The sequence below is a fragment of the Zonotrichia albicollis genome, chromosome 15 (genome assembly GCF_047830755.1).
Source record: "Zonotrichia albicollis isolate bZonAlb1 chromosome 15, bZonAlb1.hap1, whole genome shotgun sequence".
In the NCBI taxonomy this organism is placed as follows: Eukaryota; Metazoa; Chordata; class Aves; order Passeriformes; family Passerellidae; genus Zonotrichia; species Zonotrichia albicollis.
The window spans coordinates 14,388,507-14,409,419 of record NC_133833.1 but is presented as its reverse complement, the minus strand read 5'-3'; the positions used below and the strand labels follow the sequence as shown (position 1 = coordinate 14,409,419).

The window sequence follows — 20,913 nt, the reverse complement described above, 5'->3', positions numbered from 1 at the left end:
ATCTTGGTTGGTCAAGTTACTGAATTTACTGTGCTTACATTTATTGAAGAAGAATGAAAATCCAGATTCCTGCCAGTAGCCTTTCCTGAAGCAGTGTATGATTCTCAGTAGGCATCCAGAGGAAAATTTAAAAGTTATGTTTTTTACTCATCCATATTAAAACTTTGTGCTGCCTGTCCTTGACTCCCCACCTCGTGCACGTGGGCAGGCACTCTACAAGTGACACAGTTTGGCTCCTGTATGAATAAAATGCTCAAGGAATCCAATGGCAAATTCATAACATGAGGTTTAATGCAATGGGAGCTTCATGTATTTATGCATAATAGAATAAACTTCTTCAATTGGAAGATAATCTAATCTTTTTTTTTTATTCTGATTATAACTCTTTAGGCGTCTGAACAAGAATAAATTGCAAGTTCTTCCTGAGCTGCTTTTCCAGAACACACAGAAGTTAACTAGGCTGTAAGTACAACCTGATTTACTTTCCTGTGGTGTGTTTCTATTTTCTGTTCCTTATTGTGCAGATTCACATGTTTGTGTTTTGACTGTGGCGAGAGGTTTAATTTCTGTGATATTAAACTGCCACTTAGTAAGGGATTTTTAGGGGATGTATTATGTTTGCTTGTGTGTAATTGCAATTTGGTAGAGCATAAATATCAGAGGGAAGAGAAACCACAGAATTTTTGTGTTCTTCATCCATTCACCAGGATGACGTCAAGGTGACTTATTTTGAATTCTTTATATAAAGTTACAGAAACCATAGAAAGTGTCAGGTTCACATATCTGGTTCAGACTACATGTCCACAAAGTGCATATACTTATTTTATTTTAAAAATAAGTGCTTATACTCATTTTAAAATAATGGAGGTGGCTACAAATTCTTTCGTTTGGAAAATTATCTTTCCAAGTGAGTCAGGCTTTTCCAGATAGACCAGCAAAGTTATGGCTGATGCCTTGTCAGGCAGGAGGAGGAGAAATTACGGAGAAGCAAATAATTTTTTCTTTGAAATATAAAAACTGTGTTATAAAATGTTTTGATGGCATCAAAGCTCACTTCAATAGCAAGAGAAGGATATAATGAGCTTGGCATTATTTGTTTTTGGTAGGAGGAGGGAGAGGGTGGTGTTAGAACAATAACTGGATGATTTTCAAAATATATATATTTTTTAAGTGTATAAAAATAAAATGGATGAGCAGGTGCCTGTGTAGTTCCTATCAAAAAAGGAGTAGTCAAAAACTGTTTGAAATAATTTTCTGGATCCTGCCAAAGTTAAACTCATGATCCACACTGGCTTTTTGAAATTTGGTAAAACTGATCTTTTAATGCTTGAGCTTGTTTATGGAAAATCAGATCCTAAGACTTGTGGTTTGGTCAGTGAAATTGTGAAGTTATTACAGGGTGGCTGAAAAAATTCATGTCCATTCATGTGGGGATTTTATAATTGTTTTATTGCATCTATGTGCAACTAAACCATTTAGACAGTAAATTTCTCTTCCCGTGGAAATACAAACCCCATGGTGATAATGCAGATTAATTTTGGAATCAGATGACTTTAAAGAAGTAGGTTCTTGGTTTGTGTTAATAAGAGGCAAGCTGAAAAGTGCTGTGCAACAAATGATATTAACATTTTGGAGAAATTCTCTAATGAACTTCTGGTGTTGTCGAAACTTGCTCATGAAAAACTGTACAAGTCACTGCTATTATTCTGCAGATATAAAAATATATTAAAAAATATAAGCTATAGATGTGTTTTAGTCTTAAAATCTGCTTGGAAAAATCTTTGTTGGACTTGTTTTGCAAGCTTTGTCATGGCTTTTGAATTCACTAGGATATATCTGCTGAATGGATTTTCTTGAGCTGAACAATTTGGTTGCATTTCCTAATGTCCATGGTTTTTACATTTTACATCTTGAAACTCTGCTTGAGTACAAAGTGTGAGCTGTGACATGGTTGCAGATAGCATAATCTGGTCTCTGGAAGGTGCCAGTTGTATTTATTTGTTAGAAGAGTTGCTTGACATGGGTTGGTTGTCTAAGGACAAGATGATGCTTTCCAGAGAAAAGCTTTCACAGAGTTTACCTGGATCTCTACAAATTCCAGTTTAACATGTTGGAAATTGCTCTGAGAGTGGTCTCCTTGTACCTGGATGTGAGGAGAGGAGCTCTCTGGTAATTTGTGGTTTCAGTGGAATGCTGTGTGTGTTGACAACTCGTGTGCATCTGTCCTTGCACAAAGAACTGAAGCCAGAGTAGCTGAGGCTGTTCAGTACCACAGTGTGTTTTTCAGGAGGTCATGTAATCATGATGCATTATAGCCCTTAACAGCAAGGGCAATAATTTTGCTTTTAGAATATAAAGATTGTAATAAAGTTCCATAGAATGGAGTGATTAATCTGAAAGCTGTGTTCTGTAATGCCTCCCAACGGGTGCTGTTGGAACATTTGTCTTTATTCACTGACATCCTTTCAGTCTGGCTTACTGTTGAGCACTGCATTAGATAGATCACTTTAACTCTGTTTGTCAGAAGAAACTCGCTTTTTCTTTTGAAGATACAAGTGTTATATAAATACAGTGTGTATTATAAGCAAATAAATCTTAGCTCAAGTGAACTGTTACAGTTCCAAGGGTAGTTTGGTTGCGTGTTTTTCCGTCATGGGAGAAGAATGAAAAATTTGCTTCCTACTAGAATTTATAAAAATACACCCACGCACATATATATGGTTTCTCTCTATTGTTTCATGTTGCTGTCTTGGTCCCACTGCTGGTAGATTCAGAGCTGTTTTTTCTCATTTCTGCTGTGCCTTGTGTGAATGCAGCAGTGCCCCTCTGCTCTCACTGCCTGAGTGCAGGGGCAGTGCTGCTGCATTCCTCCCTGCAGCTGCTCTCACCCGGCCTCTCCAGAAAAAAGCAGAGCTGAGAAAGTGATGAAAGGGCATAAAAGCAGTGAAACAAAAATCTATAGGACAGGCTGATGCAGGGGTGAGGTAGATTCTGTGGAATTTACGAGCAGTGAATTTAAATGAACATTAAAAAGTATAGATAAGGCTGGTCTTAATTTTAATTTTCCACGGTATAGCATAGTACTTCTGCTGCCACATTTTCCAGCTCTTGACTCTGAGTTACTCCGACATTACTCTGTTATTTTCTTCTCAGTAATTATTATCCTCATAAAATAGGAAGTCCACAACTCAAGTATTTTAATTTTGTAAGCTTGCTACAGCTCAAACAATGCAAAATTTTCAAGTACTAAATATTTCAGTGCAGTATGTCCAGATGGTAAGATTTGGGTTCATTCATTGGATTGAAGAGCTCCTAGTCTTGTCCATGGAGGAAAGAGAGCTGAATTCTGTGATTCTGAAGCTGCCCTCTCCAGCAGGCATGCAGTGAATGTAACAGCCCATGGCTTTGTTAATGAAGGTAGGAACTAGACTTTCCTAAGATAAAGCTAAATAGAATGATGACATTCTAAATTTAGTGAGAGTGTGAAAATGGAGCATATTTATTATCATGGCTAAAATTTGGTGGAGATGGAGTAATGGAGCTGCTTGAACATGCAGGAATTTTGTGTGCTGGGGGGTTTCAGGGAGGACCTGTTGATGTTTCAGGAGTAGTTAAAGGCTGAAAAAGCAGCTGAGGTCTTTTCTGTGTGTTCTGCCAGCCAGGCTGAAACCTGGGGCTTTACTGGAGGCACCAGCTTTGTTTCTGTTGGTTGTAATCAGCAGAGTCTCTTCAGCCCTGCTGGCAGTCAGAATGCAGGACCTGGTTTCATGTCAGTGATGTACTTGAAAAGCTGCAGGACAAACCTGGGGGTTCTCCATGTGCCCATGGCTTGGGACAGCAGTGCTGCTGTCCCTGATGTCCCCGTGTGTGTCACCAGGTCATGCTCAGTGCATTCCCACAGCAACCCCCTTTCTGATAACCACTGAAATGGAATTCAGAATATTTCCCAGATTATAACCTCGGCCCTCACTTCAACTCCAGGTACCTTTGGCTTTTTTCTCTGAGCCTCTCCTAAATTCTGAGCTTCAGGATATCCTTGAATCTTTTACAGGGCTGGTTGGGCTTCGTTGTCACATCTGGTTGGTATTACCAGCAGGAATATATATAGTGAAATAAACCTAAAATGGAATGTGAGGCGTCCCACAAAGTGAGTTTCTCATAAGGCTTTGAGCCTTTTCTTCTAGAAAGAGTGGCTTTGAGACTCATGGATTTTGTTTGCTTTGGTTTAGATAAGGGTTTTAAGTTTAAGTTGGATGGTGAGTGAGCCCTTGATTGGATTCTCTGGTGGAAATGTTTCTCATTGCTCTGTTGCCTTCATTGCCTGGGTTTTAAAGCTTCTCAACTGTTTTATCTGGGATAATTATCTAATAATTCAAAATGCAGGCACTTTTAATGAGAAAAATGAATCAAGGAAAAGACATTTTTAATGAATTGAGAAATAAAAGCATGAAAGATAATTTTAATAGTTTCAGATACTTACTAATATCTATCCATAAAGGAACAGGTATTTTTAATACAGGTGATGAAATGCACAGAAAAAGTATAATAAAATGAAACATGTAATTTAACAGCTATGAAACTAGGTTTTGATTCTAAGTCAATTATTTTCTTATATCCAAGACAACTTGTGAAATTTATCTGTAAAGGTTGTAAGCAAAGATTTGTGTCTGCTGGAATCCTGTTTCCTTTGTGTGCAAAGCTTGTGTGTAAAATGACTGTAGTGCATCTGCTTTTCACTAAAAAACAAGTATTCTAGGGGTCCATGAGATACTTATTTATCTTTGGAAACAAAAGGGGGGAACAAGCTCGTTTTCCCACAAACACCCTGTCATGTAGGAATATATTTGTTTCATTGTTGAAGCCTCTATACCTCAGGCTAGCTGCTAAGTAGTCATGGGAAAGCTCCTTTGTGTGTGTGAAAAAAACCTCTTAGAAGGGCTCTAAACTCAAGTCTTGCAGTGAGAATTATTGCCTCTACCAAATTTATAGCCATGGACCATTTGTTGGGTCTATTTACTTTTAATGAACTGCCTGAGCTGTCTCTTGACTGGGCAAACCAGGCTCTGGAAACTTAGATACTGAAACCTGACACCAAAATATCAGGATAATGGAAGCATCCATTAGACTCTGAAATTAATTTACTTACTTTTTGAGTACTATCAGAACCTAGATTTTATTCCAAAAATGAGTGTTTTAGTTCGGAAGCAGAGCCCTGTGATCCTGAGCTGGGACATTTTGGGTCCATGGCTGAGTGTGCCCAATACCTTTGTGTTTAAATTTTTTAGTTGTGGTGTCCCAGTGTTTAATCATATTCATTTACAGTTATTTCTAAGTGTTTTATCATATTGTTTTATCATATTTCTAAATGTTTTTTCATATTGTTTTATCATATTGTCCCAATGTTTTATCATCTTCATTTACAGTTATTTCTAAAGTAGGCTTAAGTAGCATGAAAACATTATAAAACAAGTTATTTGTTTTAATGAAATGGCGTTTTCTCTCAGTATCAGGAGCAGCCATTCAGTAATGAATTTCTTGCTGTTAACATGGTGTCAGTATTTGCAGCACTGTGAGATTTGTCAGAGCTGGATCAGTGGGATGCTTATTTCTCCTCTAGTGGAATATTTTGAAAGTTGATTGATAGATGGATAAAATAGTGAGTAGGTACTTGCAGCACACAACACAAATTCTGTGAGTAGCCTTAAAGAGAGGCAATATTTGGTTTTAGCAGAGTCCCAGAATGGTGAGGCTGTGTGCTGGGCTGACCCTGGTGGGACACTGCTGCCCAAAGCTGCTCTGTCACTGCCCTTCTCAGCTGGGCAGGGACAGAAAATCAAATGAGAGGCTTGAGGGGTGAGATCAGAGCACGGAGAGAGGCCTGACCAGTGTCTGCCACAGGGGGATATTAACTTTACTGACAGTGAAATCACGGCAGAGCAGTGTTTTATTTTCAGAAATTGCTATTTGCCATCTCTTTCCTTGACTTGTTCACTTCCTTATGTGTGCAGTGTGTGTATTTGATTTTGTGTATGTACTTTCCTTGAATGATTCCTGGTGGGAGCAGCTGGATCTGTGTAGTTATTGCTCTAGTTAAGAAGCTGTAAATACCATGTAAATATGAAGGTGTTGTCACCTTCCCTGAGGACACTGCTGTGCTGCAGTGCCCAGGTGAGTCTGTGCCTCCTCCTGCCTGGCACTGGGTGAGTGCAGTGTGTGTCACATTTTCCCAGTGTTTGCTTTCCTCTGGCTCCTGTGCAGCTCAGGTGTTTATTGCAGCCAGGGGTTTGTTGCACATGGCTGATTTTTCCAGGATTTGCTGCTGGAAGCTCTCTGGGAGGTGTCACTGGTGACCCCTCCTGTGCAGCCCCATGCTCAGCCCGCTCAGAGCCCCAAACCCCAGCTCCTGCTCAAACTCTTTCATCTTGGGGGTGTCATTAGAAGCTGTGCTTGGAAAAGCAACCAGATCATACATTTTCTTAGTGTCCTCTTTACTCCTCTGTTTGTTCTCTTTCTATAGAGAAGCTCTCCCAGATTGCTCCATTATCATTTCCCATTAAAGCAGGATCCTGACAATTCAATTGTTGCAGGGGTTTGAGTTAGGGTGTTGCCATGACAAAAGAGCATGGGTTTGTAACAGGGTGTTTTTGTGGTTTCATTCACATCCAATAATTGTAGTTTTACTGTGTATAGATCACAGAAGCTCCTTTCAGAAGACAGTAAATAATTACAGTAAGTGTTTGCTGGTCTCTGGGGTGCAATTCTGGCTTGGGAAAGATGTGCATTAGGTCAGGGGCTTGTGCTGCAGATAGCTGGATGACATTTACACCATTTATCAAGCTGAAGTCATTGTACATCTTCTTTTGGGCTCTGCTTGGAAATAATGTATTTAATTTTTTTTTAATACAAGTACACCCCAATTTTATTTGAAGAGTCTAAGGATCCTTCTTTTGTCTAAATTAGTGCAGAAAAATAATTTAAAATATAAAATATTCTAAACTTAGTATTATTTTGAGAGTAGAAAACAAGGGAAAACATTTTGAAAGCCAGAAGGCTTTCTTCCTCAGGGCTGCTATTTATCCCCTGTGTGAAATTGGTTCTTTGAAATGATAGTGTGCAGATGTCTTGTTTCCCCTCTTAAGGGAAACAGGCACCACTGGGGAGGAAAGGGTGTTTTTGTGAAAATTGCTGCTGGGTTTTAGTGGCGTCTCCCTTCTAAGGAGGCTCCTATTGCCAACTTGTGATCAGGTCATCTTATTACAAAGCTATTTAAGGGAGTTTGTGGCAAAGGATTATACATTTCCAGAAGAAATGCCACACATGCAGATTAAGCATAAGTCTGCTTTGGAAATAAGTTGTTTTACTCTGATAGCTGGGTAACTCCTGCCTTGCATTTCCAGTGTTTTTTCCTTTGCTATTATTTCCTTCGCATTAAATGTTACAGTGCTATGAGAATAAATTTTGAAGTGTGACATCTTTTCATTGATATTGAGCTCAAGAAATCAGGAGGCTCCGAATTAGTGGGGTCAATTTGCCATTTAATTATTTGATAATTATTTGGTAGCCTTAGCCATGCTGCTGGGTGTCCATTTTCCTGAATGTTGGGGTTTTTAAAGCACTCTCAGCTACATTCAAGTTTCAAATCACAGGGCTTGGAGATAAAACATTAAAAATACTGTAATTGGTTTCTCAAAGCAATCCTGAATAGCAAAATGCTCATACCAAGAGCAGCCTTGTGAGCTCACTAAGTACAGACCATGATTATGCATAAACAGAGCCCTTGTAAGCAGTTTCTGATGCTGCTTAAAATTTGCTTTATTCTTAGTATCAGAGAAGGAATACTGAAAAATTCAGTGTGTGCTCACAATTAGACATCAATTCCCATCAGAGTTCATTCTTTTTGAGAACATCCTGGAGGTGCTTAGCAAAATCAGGCTTTTGTGAACTTGTGCAGGATCTGCTGTGGTTTGAGTGAGCCCCAGCAAGGGCAGCTGGATGGGGCTCCATGGTCAGTCAGCCCCTGACTGAGAGCTGCACATGCTGAGGGTTCTGGGGGTGGCTCTGTGTGCTCTGCCAGCTCTGAAATGTGTCCTTATTAACTGCCTCCAGCTCCTGTCTTCAGAGTGATGAGTTTAAATGGGGGAAAAACAGTGACAGCTTCTGGTTACCAGGGCTTCCACATGACTGAGCTGTTATGTCTCAAAACACAGCAGTTGTGGGTGGGCATTATTGGCTTGCTGCTTTAGATTAGGCTTCAGAATTTGGGCTTTTATTTTTGTTTTTTTTTGCTTCTGTGAGCAGCAGTCAAGTTTTGTAGGTCCTGCAGTGCTGGGTTCTGGTTCCTGGGGTTGATTTGTGGTGGTGGCAGGGTTGGTGGCCCCTGCAGGGTGGGTTTGTCTGTGGCACTCAGGGGCTGCTTTGGAGCCTGACAGAGGATTGAGTGGCTGTGGGTTTGCAGCTGGAGATGAATTAGGTTGTATCACAGGTATATTATTACTGGGGGATTCTGACCTGATGGTTTATAGGCAGTTTCTTTTCCGGAAACTGGATAACCCTGGTAGTCTGTGCAGCTCTAAGTTTGTCAGGCTCAGATTTACTGCATTTGCGTTGTTCATGTGGCTTTTTTTGGCCTTGCCATTAGAGCTAGTCAGCAAATGTCAGCACATCACGGTGTACTTGCACTCAGTATGTTATATTATATATACTATATATAGAGTGCATATATAATATACTATTATATATATACATACACTATATATATTATATAGTATATTATGTATACTATCCATATTGCTGTATGGATATTGCTTTTCTTGTTTGAAAATTTCCTTTGAATCAATTAGTTGTTATGTGAATTTTTTTTGCCTTTCCCCTTCAGCCTGAAAAAGCTGAAAAGTCTTTTCCTGAGTGTTCAGTGCTTCAGAGCTGCTGGAGGCTGGTCCATGGTTAGAATGAACAGTGGGAAATTCACTGGTAAATTGTCATTACTGCAACTAGGAGACAATGCAGGGTGAATATGATTGTCTTTTCCTTCTGGTGAACAGAGATTAGAATGCATTTGGCATTATTTTCACACTGAGGCAGTTTCCTCACACAAAGCAAATGTAGGAACAGATTGAACTGATGACCTGAAGTGCAGACATCTCATCTACGCAACAGGAAAAATATCATAATGATAATGTAAATATTTCTGCTGCTTTCCATAATAGACTGTCATCCTGAGGCCAAAGAGGAGTTTACATTCATCCTCTTGTAAAAGTCCTTTCAAATACTTTGGAAATATGTTGCAGATAATGAGAATTTCTTTTGGTGTGTGTGGATAGTGGAAGTAGGGGGCATGATCACTGGTGCAGAGATACTAATGAGTGTTAAATTACAAGTGCTGCATGGGAAATCTTGATTTTCATCAGCGTCTTTAAAAAGAAAAGGCCATTTCCCATCAGCAGTTTTCTGGCTTCAGCTCTCCTGGTTGTTCCATGGCAGCAGAACCCTGATTTACCTACAGAGATTTATTGCCCAGTCAGAGTGCCCCATGAGTTAAGGCTTTGGTGGATAAAATGATGCAAGGCCAAATACATCCTTGTTTTAATTATCATTTGATTTTCTTCTTGAAATCTGCAGTGTGTACAAGGGGAAGCTTAAGTGAGGCTTTCTGGAGCTTTTCCATGTGTTTCACAGGGGTAACAGGCCATGCCTGTTTAAAGTATTTCAGACACTTAAAGGTCCTGAAAATGAAAGCTGCTATTACTTTTAAATGCACTGGGTTTGCTTTTGAAATACAGTCATAAATGCTCCAGGATTTCATTTTGATTCCAGTGCCTGCAGTTGGGAGAGCGTTGGGATTGTAGCCTGGGGCTGTGTGTGCCTGTGAGAAGGGTCAGGAGTGAACCAGGGGATTTCATCTGGAGCCTGACACAGCTCCACGTCCCCAGAGCAGACTGCACTGTAAAACTTACAGGGGCAGAAAATATTCATGAAACAAAATTAAAATAACCCATGCAAGTCATTAAATGTTACAGGGCTATGAGAGTAAATTGGCAAGGGTTGTTTATCATCATCTTGCTCTCATGACTAAGGATGTTGTACAAGGTGGGCCTTTGAGCCGCTTTTATTTCTTCACTCAGTGTAACACACTGAAAACAAAAGGTCACAGCACCATGTGTTATACAAAGTTCATGAGCTGATTTTTAATGTTTCCCTTATATAATACTTGGTGAGATTATTCAAATATACCCTAATTGCCACTGTTGAATGTTGAGATTTTCTACAATGAAAATGCAAATACTAGTGAGAAAATGGACTGAAGCATATTTGAAATTAAGTACCTGCCTTTTGCTTTGCTCTGTTAAACTCCCTGATGGGCTGTTGCTAAAGACATCTATGCAATGTTTTCCTCAGGAAACAGCTGATATGAATTTAGCCCATTCCTATTGATCTACGAAGGAATGTTAAGTTTAATGTTTTGAATGGTTTCCATGCATGGTACAACATCAGTGCTCAGTGAACCGTGAGGGGAAAAATGCTGACAAGAAAAGCATCTGATATGAAACCAAATATTGTGCTTGTACAGTTAGTTCCTTTTGTTGGGAGAATAATCCTGTGTCCTACCACACAGCCACAGGAACAGACCTGCCTGTAAGTTCTGATAATCATCAGAATCAGATGAAAAATCAGCCAGCCCTGCCTCACTGTCCTGTCTGGGACTGAAGAGGGCTGCTGAGTGCATTGGGACATTCAGTCCCTGAGCCCCAAACTGATTTCTTTACAACAAGCATATGCACAAATTGACTGTATCTGCAAAAGCGCTGGATGGAATTTTTGCTTTTTCACCTTGAGTTTGTACTACCCGCTCTACTTTTTCCCAGTAGCTCCTTGATTAACCCCATACCTTAGAATCCCTCACTGGGAGCAGAGCTGATGGTGGTTGTGCTGGGTTTTTCACTAGGACCTTTTCTGCAGAAGTGGCAGCCTTTGCAGTGCCTTGGTGTTATTTGATCCCAGAACCTGCTGGTCTGCAGGAGGTTTTTTGATTAAGCGCCTTCCCTTCCTGGGCTCCTGCTGTAGGAAGGGCTGCACTGCAAACACCACCCTGGGACAGTGCCCACCACTGCAATAAACCCCAAATCCGTGTCCTTTGGGTTTGTGGGGGAGGACACCATGGCACACCCCAGTGTGAGCCAGGGATCTCAGTGGGGCTGTTCTGGTGCTGCCATGGGATGGGAAATGCCCAGCTGTGCTCCAGAGTGTCCCTGCCTCTGACGGGAGCTCACATTGCTCAGGTGGGCTGCTCACTTTGGGCTCCCAAGGCAACATTGGTGGTGTATTTTGATAAAGTGTAATTTACATGCATCACTAATTGCAGGCTCCAGAGGGACCATGGTTATTTTTTTCCTGACAGGACAGAAAACAAATTTCCCATAAGCCTGGGGAATGCAACATGCCACTTGCCCCAGTTGGTGGTGAACTTCAAAGGAAAACAGTGTTTCCTTTTTACTGGCCTCGGGTTTTGCACTATTTTATCTTCAAAACTGGCATTTCAATTGCTTGAAGGGAATTATTTTCCTTCGCTGCTTGTTACTCTATTTTTCCCAAATGGCATTGCTGGTTTTTAAAAATGAGGACCACCTCACTCTCATGCAGCTGGAGCTTATTCCAACTCCTCTTTAATGAGGTAAACCCATTTCATTGTGTTTAAATAAGCACATGAACAAAGGGCCAGTTGCTGGGCTGGCCTGTGGATAGCTGTGGCTTGCAACAGGCCATGTGTCGGGTGTCAGACTTGGCAAAAATATCAGCTAGGCTGTTTTTCACTTTGTACTTAAGGTTTGTAAATAAATACAGCTTTATGGAAAGTGTAAATGCTATACCTTTAAAAGTTGAGACTTCTTTATTACCAGTCTGTTTTTTCCACCTCTGTAAATTCACAGGAGAGAGTCCTTGCATTCTAAAGAATGAAATGAAAAGGGGGAAGGATTCCCCTCTTCCTTTAGGGCACATTAAACATGCCATGGAATATGGAAAAGTGAGGATTTGTCACTCTGGCTTGACTCTGTAGCCTTGCCCTGAAAATGAGGAGGGAATTGAGTTAGCAGAGACTTTCTGAGGCATTTCTGTGTGTGTGCCCCAGTGTTTGAGTGTCAGACTGGCAGCAAGAATTCCAGAGTGAGCTGCACTCTGGGCTTTCAGCCTGGCCTCTCCCTTATGTACAGTGACCTGAAAGATTAACACAGTTAAAAACTGAGGGGAAGCAATTTTAATGTATGAAAATGTCCAGTATTCATAAAGAAACAAGCTCTGGCAGCTCCCAGTGAATATTCAGAGGGTTGCTGGGGATGCTGCTGTGCTGAATGGCCAATGACAATCCTTCTGTGTAACTTTAAACTGCACTTTTTAAATTATGCAGTGCTTAGATACTTCACTTAAGTTATTATTTAAGTAAATTTCCACAATTGACTTCATCTGCACAGGTTGGGGGGATTAGTTGAAGAAATAATCAGTGGCTTGTCTTGGATCAGCAGTCACTGGGTTGTCAGGAGTTTTTTCCCCACTAATGTGCCTGCTTTTTAAGGTTTTCATATTTAGCATTGTGTTAGCCAGCCCATTTGTTTCTTTCTCCTGTAGAAGGAGATTTTTCTGGTTTTCTTGCCAGAAATATGAGAATATATATACAATACAATATAAGAAAAAATGGAGCACATTAACCTCATCAGCATTTAACTGGCTGTGTTGTGAGTGGGAAGTTGAACCATATGACCACAGAGGTCCCCTACAACCTGAAGGATTCTGTGGTTAAATATGTTATTTGCAGTATTTAATGCAAGGGCTTGGAAGCTTTCAGCTGGTTGAAGGTTTGGCAGGTACTGTGGATGGGATACCAGACTGTGAAGTTTTTCCCTTTTTTTGTTTTTTTTTCTATTCAGAATGAAAGATTAAATGTAGCAGACAGGATTTTTGTGGGTGCTGGAAGAGCCTGTGCCTAAGAGGTGCAAGGCTGTGCTCATCATCAGGATGTTGGAGTATGAGATGTTGGTTTTCAACTCCCACAACCCTGGAAAGGCTCATCAGGAGCCAGAACTGATGAACTGCTGCTGAGGAAAGGAAATTTTAGCTGCATCCCACCCTAAATTGTGCTGTTTGAATCCACTTTTAACATTGACTTTGGTGTCCTTTTCAGAGGTAGGATGTGCCTTACTGCTCAGTGTTTTTTAATTTTATTTTCTTGCATTTTTTGTGGGAGGAACTTATTCTCTTGATCCCTTTTGTGAATGTGTCTGGTTTCTGCTTTGCTTAGAGCCAGCCTGTAAAAGCAGAGTGGCTGTGCTGGGGTCACTGTGTAACACAGGCAAAGAGATTCTGTTTGAAAACAGGATAAAAAGGAAAAAGGGGGGAGGATAGTGGAAATCCTTGGGGTTTTCCTTCCCAAGATCCTGTTTAAAGTGGACTTGGCATGGATGGAGGACCCAGGTTTTCCTGCAGGAGGAGGGATTTCAGGACTGGCTGCTCTGTGTTCACGTCCAGGGGTAAAATCTGACAGAAGGGCACGCTGGGCTCTACCTCCCATTATCTGAGAACATGGCCTTTGAATTTAAATGTTATTAACTTAGTTTCAGGTTGCAGCTACAGGAAAAGGTTGGGTCTCTTTCTCATCTTAATCTGATGATCTTGATTTAATTTTTGAATTTATTTCCAAACAGTCTCTAAGGTAATGTTTCTACAACATCAACAATCCATTTAAATTACAGAAAAATCCCAACTATTTTTAAAAAATAGTTAGAAGGAAATGATGTCTGAGGGTCCACTGGGTTATGCTGAATTTCAGGCATGTTTTAAGCTGCTGCAGCTCTGTGCCCATGCCACAAATGGGGTTTGTGTGTGAAGATTCAAATGGGCCAACCAATCATTTCATGATTTTGCAACTTGTGGTAAAACTAAGGAAAATGCAACACTGTATCTTGCATGGTGATACTCCCCTGTGAAACTGAAGGGAAAGGTTTCTTAGAAGTGTCTTCAGGAAGGCTCAACTTGACTCATTTAATTAAGTTACTGAATTACAAACTTTTACTTAAATGTGTAAATCAAAAGGGTTTTTTCAAGTAGTGAGTTTTTTTCCAAAAAACCAATTTTTTTAAATTTTTTTTTTTTAGTTTTTCTGGCAGCCATCTGTACGCAAAATATTATAACAAAAAATTCCAAAATCTCACATCTGTGTTATGCAGATTAATTAGTTTGAAGTTCTTGGCTAGTTGGCCAAAGGAATGATTTATGCTGTGGAGACTGCCATGCCAGGGACAGGTAATATGTGAAGTAACTGTTAAATATGTGGATGAGACAAGTACTTCAATTTTAGGAAGATTTATTTTTGAAGAAAAAATGAGATATTTAAAACGTTTTTCTGATTTAATTTTATTTCTGTAATAAAAGACAAATTCAGTTTGTGAGTTGATTAGAACCATATAATATTATTTAGTGGTTCCTCATTTTATATTTTCACAGACTAAAGAGAGACATCACCTGATAGTCCTGCATCTTAAGTAATTCCAGATAGCATAATTATCTTTAATTACTTAATTATTAAATTATTCTCTACTTTGTCATTCTGAAAGGGTTGCAAATAATTGAGTACACACTTTACACAGTAAATTCTCATGAGCCCATACATCCCACTCCTTACCATGTAGTGATGCTGCTTATTGAGACTAGCACATTATTGATTAACATTTCATAGGGTTATGCACTTTATAATTCCTATGAGAAAATGCAGAAATTCCAGTTGCTGTGCAGTGCTCTTATTCCTTTGAATTACCCCAAGACACCTGAGTATTTGAATGAAAGGATGGATAATGTGGGTTTTTTTGCTTATTGTCAACTATCATCCCTTGCTGAAACACATTTAGAGATTTTTATGGGACTTATGGCTCTTTCCTGCAGAATTTTGTGTAGGTGTGAAAAACTTGGTAGTGTTTATTTCACTTGTAAAAATATTAGAGGAGAGGAGAGTGATCCATGTACTGAGAGAGGAGGCAGAACTGGCATCTGCCAGCCTGGAGGAGGATTTGGTGGCAGTTTTGTGCTCTGCTGTGGCACTTTGGGTTTTTCCAGGCTAAGTCATGGCCAGAGGAGCTGGGTGGGGATTCCTGATCCAGATCCTGGTCCTGCAGTGGTCAGGGTGAGTTATCCCAGGCCTGCCCATCTCCTGCAAGCACACATTGCTGAACTGCCTGAAATCACAACTGGCACCAGAGGCCATCATTATAAACCCCTGGGAAGAAATGCAGTCCTTCTGAACTTGTGCTGGCTGTTGCAACAAACCCCACCCAACCAAAAAAAACCTAAAATCAGACAATTAGAAGAAAAAATACAGCTCTGTCTTATGTTTTTGCACAGCAGAGTGCGTGTTCTATGGACCACAGATATATGGATATATAGAAATATAAAGTTACAGAGAGTCAGGAGAGCAGCTGAGGCTTAAATTCTGCATTTCTGGTGGTTCTGCCTGTGTCTCTTTGCACTGAACTCGCTCAGGTGTGTGCAGAGTTCCTCTCCTGGAAATCTGATATTGTTCTGCTCATCATTTCAAACTGTGTTAGGGAATAAAAATTCTGCATGGAAGAACATTGCTTCAGGGACTATAAGTTGAGTGTGTGAAATGACTTTTTTAAAAGTCCTGCCAGAAAATATTAATTATTAAATAATAAGGCAAAAAAATTACCTGATAAGGGCAAGGAATTTTGGAATGTGGTGGGCAAGACTTGGTGTCCTGATTGGATTTTCAGTTGTTGAATTAAGTGTATTATTTAAACAGCTTGGATTCATGAGGATTGGATGGCATTCTGAATTAAGTTACTTTGTGTGGGTTAGTTTACTGTTAGACAGCAGTGGTGTTAAGAGCTGGTGATTTATTTTATTGTAGGTCGCCAAACATCTTTGTGTGCTGGTTGTTCCACATACACATACATTTTTCTCACCCTCTTGGTAGGTACTTTTTTCCATCCCTGCTCTTGCATATGTTGTGCTGCTGCTGAGTTGCTCTTGGAAACCATTTCTTAGTATGGACATTGGGACTGTTCTTCAGGGAAATGCAGTATTTAATAAAAACAGCATGTAATGCAACAGCCCAAATGATTACCAATGTGCATACTATTATGTATTCCATAAAAGTGTTACAGTAATTCTGCTCTTTACCTTCAGCTTGTTGTACTATTGGCATATTATATAAATAGCCAGCTCTTGAGATACTTGGGAATTTTTGAATGAAAGCTTTTGTAGATTTAAAAATCGCTGGGTTTGGATTTTAATGGGAATATTGGGAAAATCAGACACTACTTGAACTGTCTGAGGCCATTACAGAATAAGTAAATTCTGAAAAGACTACATTGTGATCGTTCCTGTTCCTGAAGCAGTGATGTTTTTTCAGCAGTTGTAAATCAGTGATTAAATAGTCTCTTGGTATAGAGCAGGGACACAAAGGGTTCAGCTGTGCCTTGCTTTGAAAAGTGATGGAATTTTTTGGTTAAACACAATGAACTTGAAATGGTGAAATCTGAGTGAGTGATCTAAGTAATTTTGCTGCAATTTTCTTCAACACTTACAATGCCCAATTTTTGTGGCATAATAGAAGGACACAGATCAGAAATTGAGTTATGGCTCCTGACAAAATGGTTCCCGATATTAATAGAAAGGAATAAAATAATTTGGAGCCTTTTTTATGAACCACTGAAGAGAATGTGTGATGGTGAGCCTGGAACAGCAGCCAGGCTGGAACAGAAACAGGCCTTGAGTTTATGAGCTTGAGATAAATATTTAAAAATGCCATTTCAGTACGTGCAGGGTGCATTTCTCACATTTAAGTTTGGTTTCCTTTTAAAGTGGGTGTCAGATAAGAGCACCTGCTACTGCTGCTGGTGGCAGGTCTGGAAGCCCAGAGGTGGCCAGGGAATGGCTCCAGGGAATGGCAGCCAGGAGGCAGAAAATGGTTTAAATGGTTTCAGCCTGGGCTGGGTGGTGAGGCTGAGAGGGCCACTTTTGGAGAATTTCAGCTATGTCATGGGAAATGGCCACAGCCAGACTTGTGATTAGCAGCAGAGAGCAAATCCTCTGGGTCATTGCCAGGGTTCAGGAGGGCAAAACACTGCTGGGCTATCAAATTGTTGCCATACTCTGTTTAAAGAAGGAAGGGAGGGGAAATATAAGTGGGGAAAAAAACCCACAACCTAACAAAGAAGCAGATGATTTTGTTGGGTGTCAAATGTGCCATCATTTTAATGTTGCTGACATGGTCATCCTGAGGACAGAGAAGGGCTGGACCAAGTGCATTCAAATACTGAAGGTGTTGAGGAAATCTGAAAAGTTAATAGCTACTCACGTGTTTAGGATTTTTCTCTTTGGATTAAAAGAATCTTCTCATAAATTGCACTGATTTTTTTTCTTCTTATAAAATTTACCTGCATCAAGGGTGTTTATATATTACTGATCCCAAAATGACTTAAAGCTGATTTTTCTGTATCTAAATGCAAAGATATATTGACGGAATATGAAAAAGTATTTTACCGTTTTTCAAACAAATAGCAACAGTATATTTGGAAAGGACACTAATTAGAGCCAAAAGCCAAGTGGACAACTGAAAGTACTCTCAGTACACTGAAATCCATTGATTTTTTTCTGGTGTGAGGCAAGCTGTTGTAAATACCTGCTGTATTGGTGAGACCTGCTGAGTGTGATTTGTGAGGGCACTCAAGCAGGAGTTTCCTGGTTCTGGGACTTTGCAGCTTTCCAAGCCAAACCTCTTTATTCATTCACCTCAGGTGAGTAAACAGAGCTGTTTTGTTTTGCCCTTCTGTGGTTGCTCCCCAAACCACAGGGCCAGGGCTCTTGATCAGCTCTTGGCCTGAGAGTGCAGGAGCTTGTGCCACCTGAGACAGGTGGTGCTGGCCACAGGCAAACCCCTTTGTCACCCTGATTAAGATTTTCTAAGCCTTCTGATGTTTATATTCTTGTTACAAACTTTCTCCCACACTTTCTGTAAATAACTTATTATTCTGCATTCTTTTATGGAGGAGGAGAAATTTGATGGGCTATTGGTTTGTCCAGTGTCATTGGAGAGGTGGCACCCTCCAATCCACTGTCACTTTTGGAAATATATAAATGTTGGAGTCAGAAAATAAAAAAGTTCTTTTTTTTTACCTTGGGAAGAGCAGCAAGTCCGTGTTGAGTTGTTCTGTGTCCTATAGTGACATCCTTTTATTTTGTGCTCACCCCATCTGTGCAGCACTCCAAGGAGCCTGTGTGTCAAGCCTTACATGGTGCTCCAATTTACTTTCTGATCTCTGGGCTTTTATTTATTTCTTGTTCCCTCACAATTCTAATGACATTTCCAGTTGATCTTTCTGATTTTTCATTTCCTTACACGTTTCACCTTTCGGTAAATACAACTCCACATACTTTTGAGTTACAGAAAGCTTACCCCAAAAGCGAGTCCCTGCAATTTACATGTCAGTAATTATATTTTGCAGTATTAATCTGATTGTTTGAATTAATCCATCCAGCCTATTTCTTCAGTAAATGCAGAACAGTTACAGGTTAGTGTTTCAAGAATAACACTGTAAATGAGCAGAGCTTTGCAGACTTCTATGCCAAGTGCTGTCTAGGTGGAGAGCTGTTTCCCACACAGAGCTGTCCTTCCACCACTCCTCTGCAGCAGTGGGAATCAGAAGCATCACCCATGACTCATGGCACAGAGCTTGATATCTGCTGTGGGAGCTTGGGACTGTGTCTGCCTTAGCCCCACATGTAAATGTGGGACTGTTTTCTGACCTGTTGAGTGTTTATATGGATGGAGGGCAGCATTCTAAGTCTTCATGGTGACAACACTGATGCATTTGGGTTGCCTAAAACCCAAACCTAAGAAGGTGTAAGTAGTATCTATAAAGTATCCAGTGTGAATCAGGGTTGATTTTGGTACCTTTCTTTGCAATGTTAGCAGTTGAATGTCAGCAGTAAAGTAGGCTCTTGTTAGTTCTTGAGATTGATGGCTTGTCTCTTAAAAAAACCTCAATTTCCTAAATGAGAATTCATTCACTCAGAAGCAGTAGCCAGGTTTTTCCCAGAAAGAAAGCTGTTCACTTGAGGAGACATCTGAGTCTGGTTTGGCTGAGACTTTGGGTTTTAGGTGTGTTTGATTCCTAAAGGATAAATGGAATGGATAAGCACAAAGTGTGTACAAAGTGTGTGTCTGTTCTGCGCTGTCACCAGTGGCTCCACTGAGGACTCAGTGACATGCAGGGCCTCAAAGGCAGCTCTGAGGAAATCCCAAACTCTTAGCTCAGGGATTAAGAGGTCACCACAAAACCTCTGGGTACTAATCCTGGAGGCAGAGGCTGAGGCAGGGCTATGCTGTAGTGCTGGGTGTGTTCCAGTGCAACCAGTGACAAAATGTTCCTGCTGCTTTTGGTAAATTTGGGGATGAAATGGAGGGAGGAACAGGTATGAAATGTGAACTCTGTTTGCACAGTGACATGCAGGGCCTCAAAGGTAATTCTGAGGAAATTCCAGCCTCTTAGTTGAGGGATTGAGAGGTCACCAAAGAACCTCTGGGCACATAATCCTGGAGTCACAGGCTGAGGCAGTGCTGGGGTCCATTGCAACCAGTGACAAAATATTACTGGTGCTCTTGGCAAATTTGGGAATGAAGTGGAGGCAGGAACAGATATGAATTGTGGGACAATCCTCAAAGGATGGAGAGGTAACAGAGCTACCTAGAAACATATAGGAATTTCTCAAAGTTTTCAGCATTCTTAAAACCAGATGAAAGCCTAAAAATGCCCAGATCTGTAGAAGAGATTTGCAGTGTGAGTGCATGAATACCACAATGATCGACACAGTCACTTTGAAGTATGTCTTTAATTATGTTGTTTTCATGTAGTGCTGCGTGTGAAATGTTTTGATCTCACATAGGAGGAAGAGTTAGGTCTGTAACAACCTCATGAATGGTGTGAGAGTGCTGTGCAGTGTGTTCCTGTGCCTGGAAAAACTGGCATCTTGTTCCCTGTCAGCAGCTCAAGATGCGAAAAGGAAATGTACAACTGCTGAAAGTTGTGCAAAGAATCTGCTGAGGAATCTTCTGTCTTTGAAGATCTCCATATGGGAGGTATTCATGCATGTTTGGAAGATGACTTGGTTCTTGGGATTCCTGAAGATATTAGGGAGGAATGAGTGTAGCAGGCTTGTGTTTGGCAGCAGTTTAACAGCCCAAACCAAATCACAAATGCATAAATATGGTAAGTTATTGTCTCTGTCAGAGCTGAGCACAGTTAGAAAGCTCTGTCCAGCTGTGATCTGTGTGGTCTGGCTCCTGGCAGTCAACATTCTGAAGTGTAGAAGTTAATGTTCCAGAAACTTATCTGCAAGGAGCTGTCTGAGCTCCTGATGGGCAAGGTTTGTGTTGTCAGAGATCAGATCGTGTTGTTCTGATAGCAAACCATCCATCTTGTTCCTGTTTGCTGCCTTGTTCAAGTCAGGATAATTTCCAGACTAATGTGCCTTCCAAGCACTGAGAGTGCTGAGCTTCAGTTGCTGGAGGGAAAGGTATGCTCAAGGAGTTATTTGATGTGAAAATACATGGCTTGAAAATCATAAGGAGTTTCTAAAGGGAGAATGTGAAAGAGTAACTGGAGTTCAGAGAGAGACTATAAATTGCACCTTGAATGGAATTCCATGCTGGGCTCAGAACTACAACTATAGAAAACAGATTGTGTACCCCTCAAAAGTAAGAGAAATCTGCTTCTGTTTCAATACAGTTTTTTTCTCCTGTATGCACCTTGCTGCATCTGTAGTTGCACCCTGCAGCACCTCCCCATTGCTCAGCTCTGTCCTCCAGACTCTTCCTGCAAACCCTGCTGGTTGATGGCAAACAGATCCCAA

At 40.5% G+C, this 20,913-nt stretch overlaps 1 protein-coding gene across 4 annotated transcripts in view; it reads left to right on the top strand.

Moving 5' to 3' along the window:
- The window catches only part of SLIT3 (slit guidance ligand 3), a 482,838-nt gene that overhangs the window by 44,522 nt on the left and 417,403 nt on the right, over nt 1-20,913 (top strand). For all 4 annotated transcript variants that reach the window (XM_074552528.1, XM_074552527.1, XM_074552531.1 and 1 more), the window contains exon 4: nt 391-462. In XM_074552528.1, coding sequence (XP_074408629.1) covers nt 391-462 — 72 coding nt within the window. The remainder of the gene's footprint in view (nt 1-390; nt 463-20,913) is intronic.